We start from the raw sequence: 27,815 nt of genomic DNA, 5'->3' as shown, positions 1-27,815 counted from the left end.
GACACTACCAGTTGGTAGCGAATGATACAGCGTATGTAAGTTTAGGTGCGCGTGTAGTTATAATACATATATTTATATCAGCATGACATGTTATATCTAAGCTCGAAAGATTTTGTCGATTGAGTGGAATTAGTTCTAATAGGTATTCAGGGTAAGTCTCTGTTTCAATATATTTTTAAAAAGCTTACGTTTTATTGATCAAATCGATAATCGATTACAATAGAATTTGTATTACAAATTATAGTTGCGCCGGGATATATTTGTACTACTTCATTTTGTACAGTCTCTAATTACATGTATGCGTGTAACGCGCTTAAGCAGTCACCCAGACTGTTTCTCCATATTTTAGAAGCAACCGGTTAAAATGAACATACACGTTTTTAAGGTTAGACCTTGACCATGTGTTTTAAAGATCTCAACATGTCGATAAGTGTTAGATTTTGGTTATAGCTGCAGATATGTGTTCAGACCATCGGGAGTCGTGAGACAAAATGAAGCCAACATGTTTATGTTGTTCAACTGTCGTCGGGTATCGTGTGATAAAATGAGACAATCCAAGATATAGACAAGGTATGAACGGAATCAAGATCACGGTTAAGATCATGTGCAGCTAATGACGTTGAATTATTAATAATGAGCAGACTGGTATCGTCAACAAATTACCGTATTTCTGAGTAAATATTTTCATTTTAGTCGTTAAAGGTCCCTTTTCACAGATTTTGGCATGTATTGAAATTTGTCAATAAATGCTTTTTATTGATAAATGTAAACATTGGATCTAACAAGCTCCAGTACAAAAGAAGAATAAAATTATAAAAAGAAAACAAAACTCAGCTGGGCTCGAACCACTGACCCCTGGAGTAAAAGTCTACCGCATAGACCACTCGGCCATCCGTGCTCATGCGATGAACGATATATGTATACTTATTATAACAATAAGTATCACAAAATATAACGACAACAATAGAACTTTCCAAAATACTCAATCGTTTAGCGTAGCAACGCTTTATAATTTCAGGTTTTTAAATCGTCAAAAGATGCATATAGTGGATATTTTAGAGCATGGCAATTGTTCAGTATTACTGTTTCCTCACAAATAACACAACTACAACGAAAATTTGCGAATCTGAAACATTTTTAAAAATAATTTTTATTCTTTTACCAACACTTGAAAAGGCTCCTTTAAATGACGCATTGTATGTGTTGCGATAGATGATTTAAAACAATTGAGAATCTGATGTATTATACCCCATGATGATAGCTTTAATAGTAGTCCATAGTGCCATCCATACTCGTTCTCCCTTACTGGTGAACGTTGCTTTGTACATACTTTTGTACCTATGCGTAGCTTGGTTTGTTCTGGAATAACTCGTAATTTATAACTACACTTTTCTCTGAGTATTATGGGATATTTTATAAGTAGACTTTTCTAGAAACCAGTGTTTATGTATAAAATGGGAACACTGACTGATGAGTCAACATCTGGAACGTAAAATAATTACAAGAAACTGCAAAGTCACATGGCACCGTCCCAGATTCATGACGGTCAATATCACGCGTATAAAATTTACAGTACTCGAACATACGAGAACATTTGATCATTCGTTATATAGCTTATGCACGCATATCATTCAAAGGCATACCAAGTCAGACAGCTTCGAAGAGTTGAGCGCCACATTTGCAACTCAAGTGTACGTTTAATTTATACAATTATGTGATGTTTTCCTTACTCAAGCGTTTCGTTTCGCATAGGATATTGAAAAAAGGTGAGAACAATCAATACATTTCCCACGATAAGGCTTTCAATGTAATAATATAAACCAGAATTTGTTCCCTGTATACATTAATTAACCTCATGTAACAGATAAATCTGTCAATCTCCAGATTAAATTAATATAAAGTATAAAAACAAAAGAAAATAATGTTAAGAGGAAGTTTTCAGTTTGTTTCTAAATTTAGACAAGAAAGAGTGGAATCCCAATATTTGAACAAAAAACAAGGACGACTGTCGTTATATTTTGTAACACTACGAGGATTGCAGATATTAAAGTATATAATAAATTACCCATGGTATTAGCACGGATGGCCGAGTGCGGTAATATGCAGATTTTAAACTAACTATGGCGTGTCAAACGTTGCAAAATTCGATGTTTCCATACTTATGTGGTATATTTTCCATTTTTGTGTAGTATAGGTGCATATATATTGTATAAATTCATAAATATATATTGTAAAATCCGATATATGTATTGCATAGCAAATACATTTTGTATAATTTCAAATTAATGGTCGACATTTTCTTATATATGTTCTAATAGTTCGCATATGTATGCAATATTTTGATATATATTTGGCATAATTCTGATATTTGTGTGGCATAATTTTTAAAATATTTGTGTGTTCTAAACTTTCATATGTGTGTGCAATAATTCCATATGTTTGTTGTAAATTTTTTATATATATGTCCTATAATTTGCATTGCATTTTCTTTGATTTAAGTAGCAATGCCAGTGATTTTTCTGCACTATATTTTAAGTGTTATGAACCGATTATGAATTCATCAATATGGGCGCTGTATCCTTTTTAGCAAATACGGTAAATCATAAAATAGAAATTATAAAATAATTGAATTAGCAATAAACATGAACAACTTCATGTAATGTCTCGTGAATGTTTGTGAAATTTTTAATGGATATATATATATATTCCATTAAAAGGTGACGATGGATTCCCTTTACATGCATAACATGCACATGAATGCCGATATTATATTATATTTGTTTTGTTTTGTTTAGTCATAATGATGTACAACCTATAGCAAAGACTACAATTACAGTGTCAGTAATGAAATTTGCTAATTAAAAAAAAAGTGTCGACATTTTCGAAAATGTTTCGAAAATGTTTCGAAAGATTTGACAATGGCGGTCGACACCGAAACCCCTGGTTAATTCTCAGGGGTTAAACTCAAACGGTTAGACACATGTTTTTATGATTGACATAAAATATGAATTAATAATACATTTAATAATAAAAAGAACAACACTTTAACTTTAAGTGACAAAACTAAGCAAATAGTGTTCCATTACAAACGTCATTATTATTAATATTTTAAGAAAGGTTTGTCTCAAGAAGTGAGTGTTTCGGGATGTTCCGCTATAGCTCTCATATTGGTTCATGGTAGTTGTGTGAATGTGCGCGTTGTTATATCGGTTAAATAATATATATGTGCCACAAAGTGTCTGAATGCGGTAACTGGGGATGATGTTTTCGTACTTGATTAGTACGATGCTTGAAACAAAACATCACTGCCAAATGTTGTGTTTCTATTATTTTTCTCTAGAACTGTTTTAAAAGGACTTTAACTCATCTGATCTTCACAGAACGGCTATTTATAATCGATCTACAAACGTATCAAGAGTTTTTAATAATGTTTCGGGGTTTCTTTAACATCGTCTACAGTTAACACAAATGAGCTTCCCTTTCTGTTTCTTCGAAACGATTGACCCTTCAAATAAAACTACAATAACCTAGATTCGCAATATTATTGTAAAACTCCCTCCTATTACTTCTCTGGAAGTTGTAATACAATTTAGCAATAACTTAAACTGCAATTACACTTTCCATAGTACACGGAACTTACGTATCATATGTTTAAATATATTAACCTACACAATATCAGCTATGACTTAAACAACTGCTTATTCCAATTTAATAAAATGTAATTGGTTCTCGTAACGAAAATCCAAATTATTACCATTTATGCTTAGGTAACAAAAATGTGTCAAAGTTTTTCCCCCAAAATGTGTCAAGAGCTACTAGAAGTAGATTCCTGTAATTGGCATTGTTCAAATCCGGAAGTCCTTTTTGCTCATGAATATTTCAACTAATCGGGAATGGAGTTTTATATCCATCAAGGATATATAAATATTCATGATTTAGACTTAAAATTTAAAGCATTCTCGGGTCCCCACCAGCCAAACGATAAAATCAAGTTAACAATGTAAATTATTGTTTTAGTGTTTTTTATTGTATTAAAAATCTTAGTATAATAACATTTTTGTCACAATTACTATTTTATGTTTATGTAAAACGTAAAGAAATGACGACGAATAGTTAAACAAATCATAACATTATAAAACGGATATGAGCCCAAATAGTGAAGAAAGAAGAACACTACAATCTGTTTTCTAATATACTATAAGAAATGATATGTTTTCTATAATTGTCTGGTATTTTAACAGTAAAAAGAAATTCCTTGACATGAACTGTGAAGAGATGCGTAACGCAAATTATTTCAAAATACAATTAATATTTAACAAGAATCATCTTAAGTACATCGATTCGTGAAATGATCTTTTCATTCTGTATATAGGTCGTTTAGATCATTTTGAACAACAGTAATGTCCGGGTCCACTATATACTGGTCCTTATAGGACATCGTATCTGTTGAACTACGACCCGACTCGTGTATGTGATGTTTTACATTCTTATGTGATGTTTTACATTCTTATGCTCGTGAATCAGAGAAGTTTGAACATTTTATAACGTTCATTGATTTATAGTTCACGGAATTGGAGTCATTTCGATCTTCTAATTTATCAATATCACCAGACCTACGTCACGTACAGGTTCTTGAATGTACAGTTTGTCACAATCTTTTTAGTTATCATATTAAGGTGACTGTACTGTTGAGCAACAGAGATACACTTTTTTAGTTGACGCGTGTGCGTCCTCGTTTTTGCCCATCTCTTTAAATAAATATTTGTTATAATTCTCTTCAATGAATTTCCAAAACAAACTAACTCAATTCGAAATATAAGAATGGCTAAAAATAACAATGTCGGTGTTTTTTGTGTTTTATTTTGAGACGAGTGCGTCTTTTAAATCATGCTAAATCTTGTGTTATTTATAAAATCGTATTTGGATACGGGTTGTTTATTGGCTACCATCCATGATCACTGTTCACAGTACAAATACATAAATAGACTAAATACGTCAATACAATATGGACTAAAAATAGGACATGAGAATGATTTTTTGCACGGAAAATATCCAAATGAATTCATATAACTTTTTTGCATAACACATATAACATATGACCAATGTTTGATTATATTTAGTTCAGAACATATCCATGAAAACAAATTAGTTTCAATCGCGTCCTATATTTATTGTAGGTCACGCACTAGAGTCTAAATTTAGACGAAATAAATGTGTCCGGTTATACGACGACGAAATAAAATTGTTATGCAACAGAGATGTCAAGACATATGAAATTCAGCGGCGTTTATTTGTGAATAAGCATATCATCTTTAGCGGAAGTGACGTTATATTATCGCACGTTACATTGCGCGCCAATTTTAGTCTTTTGTGTTTAGTCCATATGGTTTGAACGTCCTCAGTTTGCGCTTCCAAAGTTGTTCGATGGTCTTTCGGTACTCGTCGGTTCCATTTAATTTTTCGAGTCCCATGACCGAGAGGTCGAAAGCTACGGCAAATTTAATAAATATATATTTTAACTTAAAATCCCGGGGGGGGGGGGTAACTTCCCAATTTTTAGGGAAGGGGTGTCCCACTGAGACTTCCGAAATGTGACCCATTTTTATACCGGAACTCTGATAAAGTAGACCCATTTTCATACAAGATTTTTCAAAAAAAGCAGACCCATTTGTATACGATACCATTGAGAAAGTGGACCCATTTCAATACAAGAATTTTAATAAACTGGACCCAGTTCAATACTAGAATTTAATAAAGTGGACACACTTCATACTAGAATGTTAATCTCTATCGTATCAATACAGTATACTTATTAAATTTGCTATTATATATTTATTTGTAAATTTCATATATGTATCATACAACTTTGCCATTTAAAATGTCTGTATATTGAAGTCATACAACACAATAATTGATTAATTTCCAAAGGTCAAGTTTCTGCATCGTTCTCGCTACTAACATTTTCTTTTTAATATCCATTTATATACAAGAATGAAACTTATCATACCCATTTTGATTCTGATACATGTACTTTCAAATCTATATGCATTTTTATACAAGCACATTTCTGATTTCAATACCCATATCTATACTTAGATGCTCAAAACCATACCCATATCTAAAATTTGAGTAGAAAAACAAACCCCATATTTTCGACACACCTCTATATACCCGTATTATAATCAATAATGGTGCTAGCCCGGGGGTGCTTGGTCTAACATACCTAATATTTATTCAATAAAACATGTATTTACTAATGTTTTCATCTCAAACGTACTGACATTAACAGCTCTCATTTTATACAGAGATAATTACATTTTTTTCTTTTCATTAGAATACATTTATTGAAGTTTGTTCACACCATGAACAAAAAAGGAAGATAATCGAACTGTGTTTTAAATGGACACTTGCATGAATACGACCACGCAAAAATAATGCATTTTGTTTTTATCTAAAGACACAGTAGAAGAACATTTCAATTAAGTACATAATACAAAACATACCTGCTTAAATAGGAATTATAATCCAGCTAAGATTTCTTAAAAATCATTCTTAAATGTATTATGTATCCTTCTTAGTAAAAGTTACATTTCCAAGTGAGCTTGGGTATTCCGAATTATTAATAGAAACTACGGTACATGGGATCCCAGGATGTCATAATATGTTTACATTGCTAAGTAGACTTTGTGTTATGGGACAGCTATAGGTCTTTTCACGAAATTGCATTATTTGTGTACATAGATATGTTTCTCAATGACATACTTGCTGAAATTGAAATGTTATGATTGTCATTTCCCCATAGTCGGCAGACTTCCACCGTTAATAAGCAGCGGTTCCCGCACACGTTTTCTACCTTATCGTCGACGTTACATTTAGCATTTCAGGAATTTTACCAAAACATTAATATCTATTCTAATATTTGCTTCCGGCAAATGATTCAGTCGAAATGTATCCATACTATGTTTGGTTTGGTTTGTGCTAGGCGAACTATTCTCGGACAAACCGGCAACCAGGCATACCATGGTGTTACGATAACACCAATCGGGACACCTCGGACAATTCCGCCATATCGGTGTGGTGTAGCCCACTGTCCGATGCGTTCAGATTGACGATAACACTCGCTCTGGATCAGAAGACGATTTATTGCTTAATCTTACGGAGGATTCCGGAGATAGTCGATGTATCACTATTGGACAAAACATAGTACATAGATCTATGCTGACGTCACAACGTTATTGTCAGTTAGACCTGTGTGTACACGGTGTCGAAAACTATAAATATATTATTACGTCACTGCTGTTTATAGAATGTAGTTATTGGTTGTGTATAAAATAGCTCGCTTATGTCGATTTATACAAACCGAAAACTGGTTTATTCATAGCAGGTAAAGCAGTAGCTATAGCACTAGCAATTGGGGTTTATCAACTTTGAACGGTTGTTAAGGTGTTGTTTGTTTGTTGCTAAAATTAGTATCCATATGCTATTTGAAAAGGAATACAGTTGTACAAAATGTTATTTATACTTTTGTTTTATATAACAATTATGTTACATTTAAATTATATTGTACTTTTATTTTAACCTATGAATTTTCGTATACAGTGGCTTCAATTCATTTATTGTGACTAGCGGAAGTATGTGTTAATTTCAGTATAATTAGTCGTTTAAAAACGTGTTTAAATATAATTACTTTACCTTGTGTTGTTAAACAAAATCAACATAATTTTAATGTTAACTGTACAAATTAGTATTATCCCAAATATTAAGAAAGGAGATTAAACGTGCCTGGCCAGTTACAGCATTCATTAAATACATTCGAGTTGATTGGTTAAACGTTGGTTACAACCGCTGTTATGTCTGATAAAATGTACCTGAATTTAAAAACCTTGCACTTTAATGACTGATGCGGTTTCTTGTCAGCCTATTCCGCACATTATCAAGTAAAGTACAATGTACATGTAGACAAGCGGGTTGTGCTTGTTTATATGCATGTGAAACAGGCGTTGAACAGTTTCCACTAAACCGACCGACCCTTCTTTTTGTGCCTTTCTTTAATTTTGGTTTTGATATTCCATTTGAATTTTCGATAAGTTTTCTAAATTTGATGATATTCAGTAAATGAAAGATTAAGCTTGAGCTAAATTTTGCTTCATTTTTTTTCTTTTAATTAGCAAACAATAACTATAAAACTGAAGTAAAAAGAGGTTGGGAAGTCTGCGTATCATTACATATTCTGTTTTAAATGGGAAATCGTAAAAAATATCTAAATTAAAGTTAAGACGACCTACTTACCATCATTTTTTGCTTGCGATGTAAATAGAAACAAAGGACATTTTCTTTACGGTTAAATACCTATAATGACCCATGCTTATACATTAATTGTGTATCGTATTCCATTTAAAAGACATGTTGTAGAACATTAGTTTATGTTATTTACCTGTGGTGTAAAAATGTGCATTTATATAAGCTGTCAATTTTCATTTATTACACGCTACTACATTGTACAGATATATCTCTGATAAATAATCATCCGATTCATGTTTGTTACAGATCATAGTATAAAGCGAACATGACTTTGACAGGAACAGACGGCAATGTGGTAAACCAAAACGACCACGGTCATAACAACAGGTGTCCACAGAGATCCGACATGGATGAGCGTGTTGGATATCACATAAAAAGAAAGTACAGGCGCACGTCCTCTGTTGCTCTTTTAATTCCCGAAGACGTGGGCTTCCTTAGGACAGACGAATCCCCAACAAGAGAAGTGCCGACTAATACGTTTTTCAAATATCCCTCGTTGACCTCACTGTGCGATGACCTGGACTCGTGCGAGCTGTCAGATCTCCAATTTAGTGGAATACAAGAATCAAACAGTATGCACATAAGCAATGTACGGTGTGCACAGGATGTTGCCTGCAATAGTGAAGACTTATTTGTAAAAGACGAGGACGGCGATACGGCTTTGCATCTTGCAATTATTTTGGAATACCTTTTGTTGGTTAGTAAAATAATTCAAATGGCCCCAACGTATACGTATCTCTCAATGCGAAACAAACTATTCCAAACGCCACTTCACTTGGCGGTCATTATGAACCAGAAGCACATCGTACGTAAGCTTGTGTGCGCAGGCGCAGACGTAACGGCAGTCGATAGGAACGGAAATACGCCGCTTCATATAGCTTGTCGTGATGGGTTGTACGAAATAGCTCGTTATTTGTTAGAACCAGTACGATACAGCGAAATCCAATGCAATCCTTACGATATACCTTATCAGAAAATTCCGCAGGATTTTGATATCGCAAACTACGACGGATTGACCTGTCTGCATCTGGCAGTCATGAATGGGCACATGGATATACTGCAACTCCTCATCGAACGCGACGTAGACTTGAACATGATTGAGCGAAAAGCGGGTACAACTGTTCTTCACATGGCTTGTATTAGCGGTGACGTCAAACTGGTGCGGACGTTAATGAGTGTTCGGGCATGCAATATGGACGCTCGGACGTACAGTGGGTACACAACCCTGGACCTGGCCCTTTGCTATCACCAGGACGGGGTATACACGATCCTTGCGGCTGCAGGCGCGAAACCGGGTGCCGAATCGATGGACAGTGACTCGGACTAGAGCACCCATATTATTGTATTAGCTAGGATAACACAATTATTTTTCGGTTGAGGGTAAATGGTATATGTGTTCCATTGACATTAACCTAATTTATTTTAGTGTAAATACTAACTACGTTTTATCGTGTGTTTATGCTGCACCCAGTACGTTCTTTTCATGTATTTATACATTTATACTGTAAAAGGCCTGAGTTTTAATAACTAGAAGCCCAAATAACGTCTTACAATTTACAGCTGAAAGTATCTAAAACATCAACAGTTAGCTTACCCCGCTTGTAAACATTGGATATACGTTTACTTGTCTTCGTATTGTTTGAATTTTGATAGTTTAACAGGCAAATGCGTCATACACATATACATATAATCAAAATGCATGCAAAAAATAATTACAATTAAATCAACTAAGCCATTAAAAAATCAATAGTTATTTAAAAGCGATGCTTGTTCTTGACTGTATTGACCCGGAGTGTGCCCCTGCACTCCTACCTATTTAACTTACAAGACTCACGAATGTAAGGACGAATTGTGAATCATAGTTGCAATTACGAGCTATTTTGCTGTTACTGAAAGTTTTTAAATGTTGGTTTGGTCTTGTGCTGTGGAGAAAGCCGGAGTACCTGGTGGAAACCCCACCTGTCCGGTATGGTGACCACCAGCCGGAGTACCTGGTGGAAACCCCACCTGTCCGGTATGGTTACCACCAACAATCAAACTCACATGCTGCCGGGAACGGGCATTGCACTTTGGTCGCCTAGGTGAAAAGCGAGTTTACCAACCACTGCGCTAGCCGGACAACACCAGAATAGATTGACTATATCAAATAATATTAAGACATGTACATCAATTATAATTGAATTCGGTTTGTAGTAAGATATGGTTGTTCAATACATTCCAAAATTTGATAAATTGATCTACATTTTGTAACACTTATGCTCTCTGTTATACATGTAGTCATATATTTTGTATCTTTAGCAGTCAATACGCTGTAATGTCATATTTACTCTGTGGATATGTAGTCATCATAAGTCTTTTGCTATATTGGCATTGAGTGTTTGAGTCCTGCTGGTCAGGGAAATATGTAACAGGTAAAGTCGTACGGCTTCGATTGTAAGTTTATTATATTTTTATACGAGATTATTACACGTATTATTTAATTGATACATGACATACGTTATATGGCATTTTTGAAACATTTGTTCAATAATTATTTTTTAATTATTGTAAAGGTTTAAAATTATGCGCCATTGAAATTGTTGCAAATTCACGTGTTCAATGTTTCTGATCAAGGTTGTTGTTATTACTGTTGTTATATATTTCAGTCTGTGACTGGATAGTTATCTTATGTTGATATTTCTTAATTTTAATGGTGCTCATCAAATAAATTGTGTAAAGTTTACATGTTATAATGGTAAATATGTTTTATGGTGCTTGTCAAATTATTTTTGTGAACTTTACATGTTATAATGTAAAATAAGAAAGTTATTTTTGTGTTTAAAAAGATTTCATGATAGCGTATGTACGTTTATGTACGTCTGTTTGTTTTATTATGTGTTGCTCTATGCGCTGTTTTGTTTTTTGGCATAGTATTATATAAGTAGTCTCAACTCATATGATATTATATTAAAGTCGTTGAAAATGTCGGCATGATATTTTGTTTCTTCTGAAAGTGTGCAGGTTGATCCATTAAATCAACGTATATTTATGCAATATGGAATTCATATATTTGTTTCAATTAGACTATTTGAAAACACAATCTTAATTGTTGTTTTCTTATTTAAAACAGGTTTATAGTTAAATGGCGTATTAACAACCTCCATACAATTCGTACAACATTCGTTTGATATTATTTAATTTGTATCGGTTTATCCCTTAACATTTGCTCGGCGCTCATGGCAGTTCAATAAGGGAGTAAATGATGCAAATGTTGGTTCAGTGTGTGTAAAAACGAAAAAATAAAGCACACAAACACATTAATGAAACATGTACATTTTTATGATTCAGTTGATTTTTTGATTACATATTCCCTCACATATTTGTGTCTTTTGCAATGTATAATTGGTTTAAGTCAATGTACGTGTATAGTAAATTACGAATGAGTGCAATGACAAGTGCATACTATTTGCGTTTATAACAAGCTTATATTGTCTTCCTTTTATTTTTATGCCCCCGAATCGAAAGATCGGGGCCATATTGTTTTTGTCCTGTCTGTTTGTGTGTCATTCATTGTGTGGGTCCCAAAACTTTAACTAAAACTTTAACCTTCGTTTAAGATTGGTCATAACTTTTTTAATATTAAAGATAGCAACTTGATATTTGGCATTCATGTGTACCCCATTAAGCTGCACATTTTGAGTGGTGAACGGTCAAGGTCAATGTCATCCTTCAAGGTCAAAAGTCAAAAAATACAATCCAAGGGAAGTAATAAGCTTTAAAAGGGAGATAATTTGTAAACCTGCCAAATGATAAACTGAAATTTTATTTCAAAGCTGCGCAACAGGGGGCGTTGTGTTTCTGACAAACACATCTCTTGTTTGTTGTTTAGTTTAGGCTTGTTTGTAAACTTGGCGTAGTAGGCTTTTCAGCTAATAATGAGACGTTGCAAATATGTTCAGAATAAGTCCTCAGTTTTATCGAACCAGTTCGGATGCCACTATTCAAGTAGGTATGTTCATTAAATATTTTGAAATTAGCTGAAGAAAACCTACTAGGCCTGTGATTGTTATTACATGTGTACCGCCTAAGGAAATGATAATGAGTTGTGTTTACCTCCAAGAACATTTTAAAACAGGTAACATGGCTGATGTCTATGTCCTGTGCCAAAATGTATGTGCGTCTTTTCTCGCATATTGTTGCTCAATGTTTAGTATGTAGTTGTGCAAAAGCATTTTATAATTAATTGTATTTACTTATAATTGTGTTCACATTTATTATTTGTCAATTCATATATTGTCATACATTTATATAACGTCGTGTTGAAGTACACGTGAACTACATTTAAGTGTACATGAACATGAAACTTTTTAAAATAATGACTTGTTAACAAAGTTTTCTTCATACATTTTTGTTTAAAAAATCCTTAATTTTCTCTACTTACTCCAAAACTGGATTTTGGAGGAAAACATTGCAAGGTGGTCGATGTACTGTGGCAGATAGTTTCATCTGCGGATCATCAGACGGTAATTGGGACGTTGAAAGATAAAGGCGCTATGAAATATTATATTTTACAGAAATACCTGTGGAAGCCGAAAAATATCAGAACTCTTAATAAATTAGTATTTATTATGTGGTATGTATAAAACCTGATAAATATGTTTTATTGTTATGTATTGCCACAATACATATTCGCTTTTAATTTTCGATAGTAATGTAGTGATTATGGGTATAATTCTAATATGGTTATTATAATACTTTACGACTTAAATATCACTAAATATGTTGTGCTATTTGGTATGGTTTGACTACTTTACTTGAATATTGACAGTGTGCTCTCCAGACTCCGCACCGAGTCAGGTGTTTGTGAGGGTTTGAGTGGCATATAGACGACACCCCGATTTCAGAGGCACCCCTGGTTCTTTAAAGTTCCGGTGAATAGATACACTGCACCCCCGTTTTACTTCTTCTCGGAAGACAGGTTAGTTTATTAAAGTTTGTATCAGCTGTGGTATACGCTTAGCCCGATACCCACTTAACAAATATTTTGAAGTTACATGCATGAATTAATGTTTAAAATTCAAACTGGTATGCGGTAATAAGCTTCACAGCGAATGAGAACGAACTATGCTACTATTTATCTTCAAACGAGATGACTTTAAATGGATATGATAATTCGAACTCCGTTTGATGTCATGCATTTAATAGCTTGTCATGATGATATGTTTAAACGCAGAGTATGCATATGTGAAGTCGATTTCAGTGACGCATTTGGCTTCCTACACTTAACATATTTTGACAAATTGAATACATTTCAATTAATATGATTTTAAACGAATAAAAATCGTGTGTTTTTAAATATTTTTTAGGTTTTTTTAGAAATTAATTAATAAACTGCATAGTTAAAAAGACAGAAAAACTACTTAATTTATTACGCAGACGTAATGTGGAAATCATATTGTATCTCACCTTTATAGATTTTCTGCTTTGCGGTTACCGTGTAAACAACTTTGCTATCAGATCGGTGCAAGCGGAGTATAAAATGCAAGCTTACCATGTTCAGTGTAATTTTATTTATATTTTTTTATTTATTGTACTTAAACACTGCACTTAGCGCACGCTTTGCCACTAAGTAATACGCTTGCCAAGCATATTATACGTCATGTGACTTCTAAGTATTGACCATTAAGATCGGTGCCGTAGAAACAAGCAATTGGACATTTTCATAATTATGACGTAACATAGTTGTACCACAACTTGACCTGAATGTGCGTATTCGTTAAACTTGCACGAGGTTCTCGTGGACTAGAGTCACTTTCAGGAAACATCTAAATACTGTACGCAATGACTTATAGTAATTGTTTTTTTTCCGATCCAAATAACATTCTTAGCAATGAGGCTGTGTTGCTTTAGTTTCGAATTCAAGCGCTTGCATTAGACAGACTCGTCCTCTTAAACCAATTCCGGGATATATTTTATTATTCATTCGCTTCTATAACTAAGTTCCCGTTTCTGGCAATTTGAATGAGTCAGTGGTTATTTATGTTTCTTTACAATTCCAGTGATACTTTATGAAATCAATCTGCTCATGCCATTATCATGAATTCCGACGCACTTTGACATGATTACGATATAACCCACGACTAATAATTTATATATGAGTAATAAGCATTGATCATGTTTTTACTGCCAGATAAGGTAAAAACCTGATGCCTAGTGTAACTTCAAATGTTCAATGACGTCTTAGCGTCCTTAAGTTCCTTCTGATCACTTTACTTTTACTTACATGACACGAGTCACGCGGAAAATCGCACTACGATTCGAGTACACTTACACTTATAATATCATTAACGTTAACTTTTTAGTAATTTAACCATAGTCGTTGTTTAAAGTGTTCGATTGTTTGCATAAGTGACATCAATTTGAATGCCTAGATAGCATCATTTCAGCCTGCTCATCAAAAGTGTAGACACGCGCTAGTTTGAATTAACAACACGCATATCTGTACGATACAATAGTTATAAGTATAGGCTTGTTAAATGAATCTAGTGAGTTCTTAGCTTTTTGCATTTATGTTGTTCTTTTTTGTTCTCTTGTTTCATTCGAAACATGGTTTTGCCGATAAGTTGTAAAGAACTTCGAATTCCAAAGAATGAAAGTTGCAAAAGAACTGCGGAATTCATTAAAAAAACGAGAAACTTTCATCAAAAATCACCATAAACACCATTAGTGCATATTTCAACAAAATGAAAATACTGTAAATTTAATCAAGAACGAGTTTTTTTATTCGAATTAATATATTTCTACTATGTTACAACATGTTAAATTTGTAGTTTACTAATGTATGAGAGAAAAAAACAATTGTTTGAAGAGATGGGTGCCACATTTTTATGATTCCTCACAGTTTTAACGCATCCTTTTTAGTGAACCAGAAATTCAAAATTCGTTGTTAAATAGTTTTAAAGTAAGCTGGCAATAAATAACAATTTCTTTTATCTCTTTACAATATGAACATAATTATTTCAATTAGAATACGGCATCTTGGGAGTAAAAATCTGACCATTTCACCGTAATTGCCGAATTTGTCGAAAATCTCCGTTTTCGAGGTATTTTTTTATCGCAAATTAAAGTGTCATCAACATCATGCATACCACCTATAAAACATGCTCTATCTTCGTTCATATTTCATTGAAAACTTTCAAATTTCAGTATTTGAAACACAGTTATTAATCTTCTAGCTGTTATAGCAAACACTTTATTGCGATACGTTTAGGTATTTTTATTTTGTTGAAATGTGATGCAGTTTTCTTTTTTCTTTTTTTTTTGGGGGGGGGGGGGTATTTTCTTTGAAATAACTTTTTCACAATGCAAAGGGATAAACTTTGTATCAACTCTATCATGTTCCGTGTCCCAAAAAAGTATTTTAAGATTATAAGTATAAAAAAGTGAGTAATTTACCTCTTGGACTTTGCTTTTGTTTTTCTCTGTTGTGGAAGAGCCATTCATCAACCAAAGCCTCGGTTTTATAGTTCATATATATTTGTCTTTTTTAAATCAAAATCATAACCTGTTTTAAGCTTTCAGGTGCGAAAAATAAAGTATGTTCCTATGCATAAAAACAATCATGGTGATATTAAGAGTTAGCAATATCTCTTGTGCGGCAACTTTTATAATTTCTTCACCAGTTCATTTCAACACCAAATGTGGTCGGGTTAACATTGTTATATGGATGTAACAATTATTATTACTTATGCAATATTACGTTCTAACCTTATATGGCCATTTTATATTCAATGTGCTATGCACGCCAAAAACTTGACCAAAATATGTAAGTGGAAACCAGTTGTTAACCACGACATGTAAGTGTTAATTGATTGACTTCGTTTAACTTCCTTAGTTGTTTTTCATGTCAGCTTAGTGTTCATACTCGTATGTACTTATTAACCTGCGCTTCAATCTAACATCTTTACTGATCTTAATTACTAATGGGAGACGGAAAACTACAACGGGCGAGGCATGGTCAGGGGTGATAACCCCCAAAAAGGGTTAGGGTAAGGGTTAGGGTTAGGGGTCGGATTAGGGTTAGGGTTGGGTTTAGGCTAACCCAAACCCTAACCCGACCCCTAACACTAACCCAAACCCTAACCCTTACCCTCTAACCCCCCCTTGCGCAATACCATACCATGCCTCGCCCGTTGTAGTTTTCCGTCTCCCATTACTAATACGCCCCGAGCATTTATTCCTTCGTTTAAGTAATACTGAATTTATCTGTTTTGAAACAAATATCGTATATGCTTTCTTTTAAATTACTGCTACTAACGATGTCAGTATGATGCAACATTTGAAGAAAAAAAAACATATTGTGCATATGTTTGATAAAAAAAACAGCGATGTGCCTCGCTTGATGATTCACGCATAAACAAAACAAGGTAAACAAATCAACGATTCGTTCATTCGTTTATGCGTAGGCAATAGCTGTGTTTACGTCAATCGCTTACAACCAATAGCAGACCTATTTGCTATCAATGTACATACGTAAATGTTATCGGGTTTCCCACGGTGGTCGTCTGCTATTTTCAGCGTAACAGCGCGTATGGTAAACAATTAACAAACGTGCACCATGGTGAATTATGATGAAGAATTTGTACTTAACGTAAAAATGATTTCCGATTGCTCGATTAATATAGTAAGTGGGACCTGAGGAATATGAAACTGCAGGGTCTTTGTCAGTTCCTGCTAAATTATGCTTCAATTGCCTGAAAAGAAATAGCACAATTATTGCAACTTTAGGTTAATGCTTCATGTTAATCAACATGAACATTCTTGAACTAATTATGTTTTAAAGTATTCACACGTATCACACCACTTACTTCCACTACTATTGACCCTTGTATATGGAACAAGTTTCATATTCCTCAGGTCCCACTTATAATACGTGACTGTATGATATATGGTCCCCTTAATTTGCGAGTTCTGAGAGTGCTTCAACGCGTATGAACGGGAGGCAGTTGTACTTTTCGCAAACAGTTTACAATCGGTTATTGTTAACTTACGCAAAATAACGGACTCAAATTAAAAAAAAACTGTTTATTAAATTTCATTTAAAAATAACTTCAACGACTGAAATGTACTTAACACCTCTTTGTAAAATCAAGTGTTATTTATCAGATATACGCAGTATTTATGTACACATACCTATCCTACTTCGGGAAGCTGTATGACACAGGTTGCTTTCCTAATGTTTCACTGGTAGATTGTGTGTGGGATTTACACCGTACGACATCCGGATGTAATATATGTTCGTGCAATTCTGATTTTATCAGGACCTGAGTGAACTCTCCTTCCTGGGAATACAAACACTCGAGAATGGAAAACTACTTTATTCTTGTGTATTATTAAACATTCTTAACGTGTATGTACCGATTTTTTTCCATGACTGTTGTATGGTGTAAAAAAATTATAAAATGAAGAAGTCATACAAGGATCGTTTGATTCACTGTGGATAAACATTAATTTTAACATTGTAAGGTAATTATAAATGGATGAGTCTTCATAAAGAAGAAAAAAGGGCGAGGCGTGTTTAAGTTCAGAAAAAAACATTATCTATACCGTTGTGCTGTATGTTTGTTGTGGAAAGAGAACCAACAGTATTATAAAACATATATTTAAAGGGGCCTTTTCACAGATTTTGGCATGTTTTGAAGTTCGTCATTAAATGCTGTATATTAATAAATGTAAACATTGGATCTAAAAAGCTCCAGAAAAACATCAAGAATAAAATTTAAAAAAGGAAAAAAAGTAGCCCGCAGCAGGGCTCGAACCAGTGACCCCCGGAGTCCTGAAGTAAAAACCAATTAGACCGCTCGGCCATCCTACCAAGTATGTATGAAATACGAATTTTATAGTTTATATAAGCAATCTTTGTAGTTTCACAAAATTAAACAACAACAGAACTCTCCAAATCATTCAATCGTTTCACGTTGCAACGATTTATAATTTTCAGGTTTTTAAATCGTCAAAAGATGCATATAATGACTATATTAGACCATGAGTAATGTTCCGTGTTACTGTTTCCTCACAAATATCATAACTAAAACGGAAATTTGCGAATCTAAAACAACTTTTTTTCAATTTTGTCAATTTACCAAAACGTGAAAAGATCCCTTTATCAATAATGTCTTTGCACGTCAGAACCAAGATTTGCATACATCTGAATATGACTATAAGCCGATAGGCGCTTGATTGTTTAACATATACACAATCCGTATTTAATTGTATAGATAGCAGAGAGATTACAAGGCGGTAGTACATAACTATGATTAAACGTTTATTTTTGGGAGCATTTTTCGGAATCCTAAATTTAAAAGTATTGTTTTCGTAATGTTCGCTATTAATTAGTTAAGGGTTGAAAAGATAACGAGTTACAATAAAAAGAATAATTTAGAAAAGCGATATAAACTATGATCATTTATTGAAGTTTTATTAATTGATCACATGTTTGGTTCGATTACAATAATAACTCAGACATAAAGTTATATATTTTCACTGCAACTTTGCAATATGTTATATTAAAGATAACACAATAATACTGTAACCCAAAGATTAAAAGCAGCCAAGTAAATTGAATTTTGCGAATCTAGTCAATGTTTATAATTATTGCGTTATTATGCCACACAATACGTATTAAATATCATACAATACGTATAAAATGTAATTTTATACACGCGTCAGTATAAAATTAGATAAAAGATTGCCCTTATTCTTACTAACCGGTAATTTCACAATCCCTCATCCTTTAATTTCTTTTTTATTAAGTATCGGACTAGGATTGATTTCCCAGCAGATTAGATCATTTCTATAGTATATCCAAGACACACTATACTATGATAAGCTACAAAGCCCATTGAAAGAACGCAGTCAACAGCAGACAGCTGGCAAAAAATATTTTTTTAAATATTTGTGCATAGATTTTTTGGCATTCCTGCGACTTTATTGATACTGTTGTGAACGAATGAATTCAATGCAACTGATTTATTGCGCATATTTTCTATGCGTGTGTTCAAATCCCAGTTGAGGCGTGCATCTAAAAAATCATTTTTATACCCGTGTATTGAAAATCACGGCATTGTACCATTTTAGATAAATATGCGTTAACATGGGGAACATATCTTGTTTCGATACAACATGTACATGGCATGTACATGTTTCATTTTTAATGACAATTTAATGCTTACGGGAGCATCAATCTATTAGATAAAAAAGCGTATTATGTTTAAGTCAACTGCCACTCAAATAAATAATTATGTAAATATAGGAAGTAATTGTGTATTACTTAAAAAATGTGTACTGACTTCCTGGTAAAAACGACTAAACAATGATCTAGATTAAAATGTCTTTACTTGATCTATGTCGTGATCTATGTCACCACTTGTGTATGTTGCCGGAGTAGTTCGTTGAGTTTTGTCCATGTAAAATTGTCATTAAAAAGAACTTTGTATTCGTTTAACATCTATTGTTTTACAGATATGGGTTGTAACCTGGTACTTTGACTTCTCATTTAGGTGAAATGAATTTCTATCTCCAAATGTACGTCGAATACACGTGGTGATTGAGTGGTTGGCGATTAATACTATATGATAGGCTATTACACTCATAATTAAGATCAATAACCTACTGAAATAATAAAACAATAACCGACAAAAGTGCAACACACCCCATCACCCACTTTAAATTTTAATAAAATTCACCACCATGAATTGCAACTAATTTAAGTATGTTTTTCAACAGTTTAACACAGTAGGCGTTTTTGTTTAATGAGTTGCCAAATAGGTAAATTGGTGCATTCTTAAATATTATGCACTTTATATAGTCGTACATCGATACCCGATGTTTTTATTTAACCGAATATGAGTCATACGAACAGCTTATTAACATATACTATATTAAATAACACACTCACGTCATAAAAAATCGCAAACACATGATGTTAGACACGGGTATTACTTCACGATAAATATATGTATGCAATTACGTAACCTCTCTTATATATTGAAGACAATTACTATAATAAAACATAAGAAATTCTCGTTTGTATTTATTTCAAACTTTCAAAAAAAACATTAGGAAGACAATGTACTTGTTATCGCGTCACATGTTTTAGTTTACTTGTTATCGCGTCACATGTTTTAGTGTTCTTGTTATCGCGTCACATGTTTTAGTGTTCTTGTTATCGCGTCACATGTTTTAGTGTACTGGTTATCGAGTCACATGCTAAGTGCACTTGTTATCGCGTCACAAGTTTTAGTGCACTAGTTATCGCGTCACATGTTTTAACGTACATGTTATCGCGTCACATGTTTTAGTGCACTTGTTATCGCGTCACATGTTTTAGTTCACTTGTTATCGCTTCACATGTTTTAGTTTACTTGTTATCGCGTCACATGTTTTAGTGTACTTGTTATCGTGTCACATGTTTTAGTGTACTTGTTATCGCGTCACATGTTTAAGTGCACTTGTTATCGCGTCACATGCTTTAGTTTCATTGTTATCGCGTCACATGTTTAATGAACTTGTTATCGCATTAAATGTTTTAGTGGTAGGTCACGCTCTTATATCTTAAACAAGACACGATAGCCCGGTTTTACAATGTTTTAAAATAAATACTGGTATAACTTGAAGACAATTGCTTCCTCTGACAAATTAATATAAACAACAGGATTTTCATGTATTTATGTAAATACTATCGTATAATCAAGCATATCTAATTATATACAACACACACACAAAAGTGTTTACTGTGTCCGTGTTCTAAATTCAAGCATTAATATATGTGTTTTATTAAAAAATAACAATAAACAGTCATATAAATTGTAGCTTGTACAACTACTTAAAAATAAACATAATATCAACTAATACACGGAATAAAAATAATTAAGAAAAACGTAGAACGTAAGTATTTAGTAACAGAAATAAAGTCAAACTTGTATTTCTTAAAAATCCAGTATTTATAATCTGTTATAGTACTAGTGTCATTTCCTTAAAGGGTATGCACGATTTTGTCAAATATTTATGAATTTATATAAAATGTGTAAAAAGAACTTATTATACATATAGTTCAATATAAATTAAAATAAAAGTTAAGAAGAACATGTGTCGAAAAATGCGAAATAAGCCAAATATTTTATTCTGAAATCGAAAATGTCTGTACAGTCGAATTCGCCAGCATGTATATCATGCATGAGAATCTAAATTTAGTTTTACGGATCAACCTGAAACGATATCTATTCATACGACACACGAACACTAACTCCGACCCTAATAAAAAGACGAATGCTTCGATTATTTTAAGAAAATATGTACGAAATATCTTCGGCTTGGTGCGCAAATTTGTCATTGTTGCATTTTATGAAATTCATCTTCAAAATTAGAATTTTTCTTGCCCATCTTGTGTTTTTGTAACAAAGTTTTATCAATATATTACAATTTAACACATATAAAAGAAGTGCATACTCGCTTTAAAATATCAATGTGCAGTATATAACGGCATGAGTGAAAACAAGATTAACAGTCAAGACAACTCTTTCGGGATCAAGTATTCAGTATAACAAACTTATGCCCCTTTAAAATATTTCTTGACAATTAAGAATATAAAGCACAATCATGTAAATAGGCCACAGATCCGACTTCTATCAACATCTGGAAAACAAGAATACTAGACCAATAAGAATATGTGTATCCCGGACAAGCAACCTTTTGGAAAAAGTCACTAGTCTGCTGGTAGAAATAAAGCTGACCCATTTATAATCAAAACACGTTATCAAATTTATTGAATTACTAACAACTGAAAATAAAACGTTGCTGCACAAATTATGTTGTTACATATATAAATCATTTATAGTACGGGCTAATAATACATATGTACCATGTTGATATATGTACGTGTTAAACGGACCTGTAAAATCTATAATAAAAAACTGTTTTTGAATGTATTTGATCACTTGTCATTATTATCTTTTCATTGAAGGTTGTCTAACATTATCGTGCCTATTGATATATATATATATATATATATATATATATATATATATATATATATATATATATATATATATATATATATATATATATATATATATATATATATATATATATATATATATATACAACAATATGCTTGCAATGCAGTTTACTAATTGTAATGAGTTGAATTACAGCGTACATGTACATGTATTGTACTACAATTATCAAACATGTACAAAGCATGAATTGTGTTACTTGGTTAAGTATGAAGTATTATTTCATATTAAGACCTAGTTTATGTATGAAATTTCAGACAAAATTTCAACAAAATTCAAAGAAATTTCTGAACAAAATAAGAACAGAGAACTATGACGCTTTTGAAAAGGAGAAACATTTTAATTTTGAAGCAAGTAAGGATAAACTTTTACGTTTAATTTACTTTGATATATGTAATAATATTTCAAATACTATAATTGATTGCAAGTGATACATACACTTCTTTCAAAGGAATAACATAAAAGTATTATTTCAAGTAGTGGTATTTATAAAGGTATTTCGTACAGTTAAAGCTTCTTTCACATATTTACACACATTTAATATGTCCGCACGCTTATTATTTCAAATTGACAAGTTGATGCTAATAAACCATGGAGCTTTACAACAGATGGATTCATGTAATAAAAATATATGGTTTAAATTATTTAACGAATAATCAAGCATCATATCAACCGTTATTGTTTACATTAAGCTGCCTTTGGTTGATATAAAGGACCAGCTTTGTATGTATAGATCGATTAATGGGCTTTTCTAAACTCGTGCGAATACCCTTATCCCTCTTACTTAAAGGGGCTTTTTCACAGATTTTGGCATGTTTTGAAGTTTGTCATTAAATCCTTTATATTGATAAATGTAAACATTTTATCTAAAAAGCTCCAGTAAAAAAATCAAGAATAAAATAAAATAAATAACTCTCAGCAGGGCTCGAACCAGTGACCCATGGTGTCCTAGAGTAAAAACCAGATAGACCGCTCGGCCATCATGCCAAGTATGTATGACGAACGTATTTTATACTTCATATAGGCAGTCTTCGTAGTTTCGCCAAATATAACGACAACAACAGAACTCTCCAAATTATTCAATCGTTTCTTGTTGCAACGATTTATAATTTTCAGGTTTTTAAATCGACAAAAGATGCATATAATGGCTATATAAGAGCATGATAAATGTTCAGTATTACTGTTTCCTCACAAATGATAGCTTAATTCAAAATTTGCGAATCTGAAACAACTTTTTCAATTTTGTCAATTTACCAAAATGTGAAAAGGCCCCTTTAACACAACGTCGTTATAAGAAATAAACCGAGTACGAATATACAACAACAACAACAACAACAACAACATTTATTAGCTATTAAGCTGTCACGTAATCGTTCATAGTTCATGGACGACACATAGTTACTAGCAATGTTCATTACTCTTAGATTACTAGTATGCAGCCTATCATTCGATTTCTCGTCATGCGCATATTGTCATGATGACGAGATTTGCATTAACTATCATTTTCCCGTGTCGCGCATGGGACAAGTCCGTCCCTCTCTATTTATGTTAATTTCTCTGCATAATGTGGGATAAAATATTCAACAACACATATATCAGTTTCTAATCCAGTTAAATGTCTGACATAACTAATATTTTCAGTTGTACAAATACGTTGTGATTGCTACATGATTGTGTCTTTTTCCATCTGTTCACCTCTTAATCTAAATGCTAACTGATTATTTCCCTCTAACATTTGCCCCGTGAAACTCAGTTGTGAATCCCATTGGTCAGTGTTCTGTGCGTGCTTATTGCTGATTGGCTAGATTACTAAAGATACTGAATAAATGAAACCCTGGGAACGGGATAAACAAACCACCCAAATATTTACAAGCTTTATCTGTATAAACACTGTTTCTTGACCCATACAAACATACCCGGCCTTGTGTCCACTATACTGAATATTATTCTTTAATCTCTCCCTCATCGATAAGCTTATTTGTACATATGTGCACTTTGTGGCTGTCATGTTTCAATAAAGTAATCCCAAAATATTCCACCTACAAATTCCTACCATAACGTGACAAAGCATTACAATTGCTTCTAAGCCAAATGCAAAAATATATGACTAAATGCGCAACTGGAATCCCAAATATTTCAATATCTAATAATAAGTCTACCTTTTTCCGGAATATTCCGGTGCACGTGACGAAATGATTTAAAACTAGATCATTTCTCATCTGCGTCAACTTGTAATCATTCGTGGATAGCACCTGGCGGTGAGTGTTCTTTGTTTACACGATATAACTATAGTTGATTGTTCGTTATACTTTGAAGAGTTTTCATTCAAAATAATGTTTTTACTAATTAATATCATAGCTGAACGCTAACTACCTGTGTTTTGGGTGCGAAATAATGTGTACAGTGAGATCAAACAAATGTGTGATACAGTTTTAATATTATATCAACACACTTTTAAAGACCGACCATAAATTTTTTTTAAATATCACTAACGCTCCTGTGTTTTTTATTGTTGTACAGTTATTGTATTTTTTCTTTAATAGTTAACATGTATAAGACGAAACAAAATCATAAACATTTTCCGTTGATGAATAGAAAGCCGATTAGCAGGAACACTTTATATCTACAAGCCCCAACGATATAAGGTTATCACACTCGGGACTTTTGGTATAGGCCATTATCTGAACGATGAGCTGAACTGAGTTATTGTTTGAACAATAAGTATAAATCGTCCCTTTTGTGCAAAAATGTACAATGTGACATTTAAATTAGAAGGCACATGGTACATGTTTGCACCAATTGATAGAAACACTGCTTGGATACGTCATAGAATAATTGAAGCGATGTAACTCTTTGAAGTAAACAAAAGGGCATCACACTTAAAAATGAGTCATACAAAGAAACCGAAAAAAATCATATGCTTCTCGATATTGCTAAGAAATTACACGAATAACTTGTTTAGAAATCATTAGACAACTTTTGAAAATATAAAATCCCACTTGAACGGTAGTATTGTGTGAATTATTATACATCGAAAAGATGAGATTATTAAAAATGCTTTTTTTCATTTTCGAAAAAAATCTTAATATAAAGTAATTAATTTAACTCGCCATTTTAAGTGATCTTGGTGATCTTGGTGTTATTGTGGTGATTGATTTAATGTAAGGCAGATAAACGTAATGTATGATGTAAACGGATGTACGCGAATTTAATGTCAACATTTCATTTTTTACATTACAAACATAGACGTAAAATACAAACGAAGAAATGTATGTAAAATACTTTTACTATAATAATGGTTCAAAAATTGTTTTAAACATCCATGTCTATGCCGCGGTCAACTCGTTTATACGTGTTTATTGTAAAATCAAACATTTTGCCACTGTGTTGTATGAATTAATCTGCACAAAATAGTTGGGATTTTGCAACAGCCTACATGGCTTTTGTACAATTATGGCTATTCGGCTTACAAAACAAAGAAAATTATTGTTAATTGAGACATATTATAAAAAAAATCTGTACCACATCTTTACTTTTATTCATGTTTTTTAGAAAGATTTTATCTGTTTTTTTAATGAATATTTATATAATCATTTATACTGCATTTAATACACCAGGTGCTCTTTTTCAGACAGTCATTTAATGCAAACATGACAATACTGAAAGATACTGGTGGCGTTTTACAAACAAAAGCTGACCTTTGGCATACCCTCTTACCAACTTTGAACTATAATATGGAAGGTATGGACGAGTACCACAGTGCGAAGAAATCCAGATCAACAAGGCCTTCGTCTGTCAGACGGATATCGGAAGAGGAGGACTGCCGTAGGGAGGACGAATTACAGTCAACTGCGGTGACTACTGATCCATTCTCAGGACCCAATGAGTATGTGTCAGTGACCACACTGTGTGATGGCCTTGACTCATGTGAGCTGTCAGACTTTCGATTTAGCGAAAATCGAGAATCTAAAGGTGTAGATATAAACGATGCATTTCAACGCACTGCACATCGAGTCGTCTGCCAGAATGAAGAGTTGTTTGCAAAAGACGAGGACGGCGATACGCCTTTGCATCTTGCAATTATTTTGGAATACCTTGTGTTGGTTAGTAAAATAATTCAAATGGCCCCAACGTATACGTATCTCTCAATGCGAAACAAACTATTCCAAACGCCACTTCATTTGGCGGTCCTCATGAACCAGAAGCACATCGTACGTAATCTTGTGTGCGCAGGCGCAGACGTAACGGCAGTCGATAGGAACGGAAATACGCCGCTTCATATAGCTTGTCGCGATGGATTGTACGAAATAGCTCGTTATTTGTTAGAGCCAGTACGAAACCGCGAAATCCAATGTAATCCTTACGATATACCGTATCAGAAAATTCCACAGGATTTCGATATCGCGAACTATGACGGTTTGACCTGTCTTCATCTAGCAGTCATGAATGGGCACATAGATATACTGCAACTCCTCATCGAACGCGACGTAGACTTGAACATGATTGAGAGAAAAGCGGGTAGAACTGTTCTCCACATTGCATGCATAAGCGGTGACGTCAAACTGGTGCGGACGTTAATTGGTGTTCGGGCATGCAATATGGACGCACGGACGTACAGCGGGTACACGCCCCTTGACCTGGCCCTTGACTACAAACAGGACGGGGTATACACGATCCTGGCTGCTGCAGGCGCAAAACATAGCTCAGAATATGTGGATAGTGACTCGGATTAAAGCAAACATTATTCAATTAGTTCAGATTACCAGAGTATGTGTCTGTTGACGCACGTATGTCTGTTAAATAGCTATTATCCCATTTAATCTAACATATCACATATCTCCGCAATACGTGTTCATGTTTTATTATGTTATATAATTGAATTATAGCGAGTTTTATGTCTGTTCGTTGTTCGATCTGTGATTATATGGATTTTCTTTAACGCAGTATTTATTGCATTTGGTATAGTATAAATATTATCAGTATTAACTCATTTGATGTCTTCAGTCTCATCAAACGTTGCAATACCCGGTGATGTTTTTTTTTATTTACATGTGTGCATCTTGTCAAATGTGAACAACTTATGTTAAATAAATTATTTACGTGATCTTATTATTTCTATGTCATAGGAAAATTAGCTAAAATTGCCTTTGTCTTTTTTTTAAGCATATTTTTCAATACACTGCATATTTACATTCCGTTTAACATTTGCTTTTTAGAGAGTGTTATTGACATTATCACTATACATTTTTTTAATGTTCGCCAGTACTGACAGAAGTCATCACAGTATACAATGTTTTAAGTATTTATATGTTATATATTGGCTTTCAAGCGATAATCTTATTTTAACTGTAAATACATTTAGCAATTTTGATTAAGTGTGTGAACATGCACATCAAATAAAAAATTAAAGAGCATAAAAAACTAAAAAATCTTTTTAAATTCTCCAGTTGATCGTCTATTGCA

At 33.2% G+C, this 27,815-nt stretch overlaps 1 protein-coding gene across 6 annotated transcripts; it reads left to right on the top strand.

Annotated features, from left to right (window-relative positions):
• On the top strand, positions 1 to 27,815 carry LOC127876408 (NF-kappa-B inhibitor cactus-like). Of its 6 annotated transcripts, XM_052421641.1 has the most exons (4): positions 1 to 151; positions 451 to 570; positions 8,548 to 8,989; positions 26,447 to 27,815. In XM_052421641.1, the coding sequence occupies exons 3-4, from the start codon at positions 8,567 to 8,569 to the stop codon at positions 27,083 to 27,085; spliced, it is 1,062 nt and encodes a 353-aa protein (XP_052277601.1). In that variant the 5' UTR covers positions 1 to 151; positions 451 to 570; positions 8,548 to 8,566; the 3' UTR covers positions 27,086 to 27,815. The 6 variants fall into 6 exon arrangements, with proteins under 6 accessions (XP_052277601.1, XP_052277597.1, XP_052277598.1 ...); XM_052421637.1 differs by lacking the exons at positions 451 to 570; positions 26,447 to 27,815 and having other exon boundaries at positions 8,548 to 12,029; XM_052421638.1 differs by lacking the exons at positions 1 to 151; positions 451 to 570; positions 26,447 to 27,815 and adding an exon at positions 7,367 to 7,384 and having other exon boundaries at positions 8,548 to 12,030.

Source organism: Dreissena polymorpha, chromosome 4, assembly GCF_020536995.1.
Source record: "Dreissena polymorpha isolate Duluth1 chromosome 4, UMN_Dpol_1.0, whole genome shotgun sequence".
Lineage (NCBI taxonomy): Eukaryota > Metazoa > Mollusca > Bivalvia > Myida > Dreissenidae > Dreissena > Dreissena polymorpha.
Note: the sequence above shows the minus strand (reverse complement) of the source record. Positions and strands in the feature narration are given on the sequence as shown.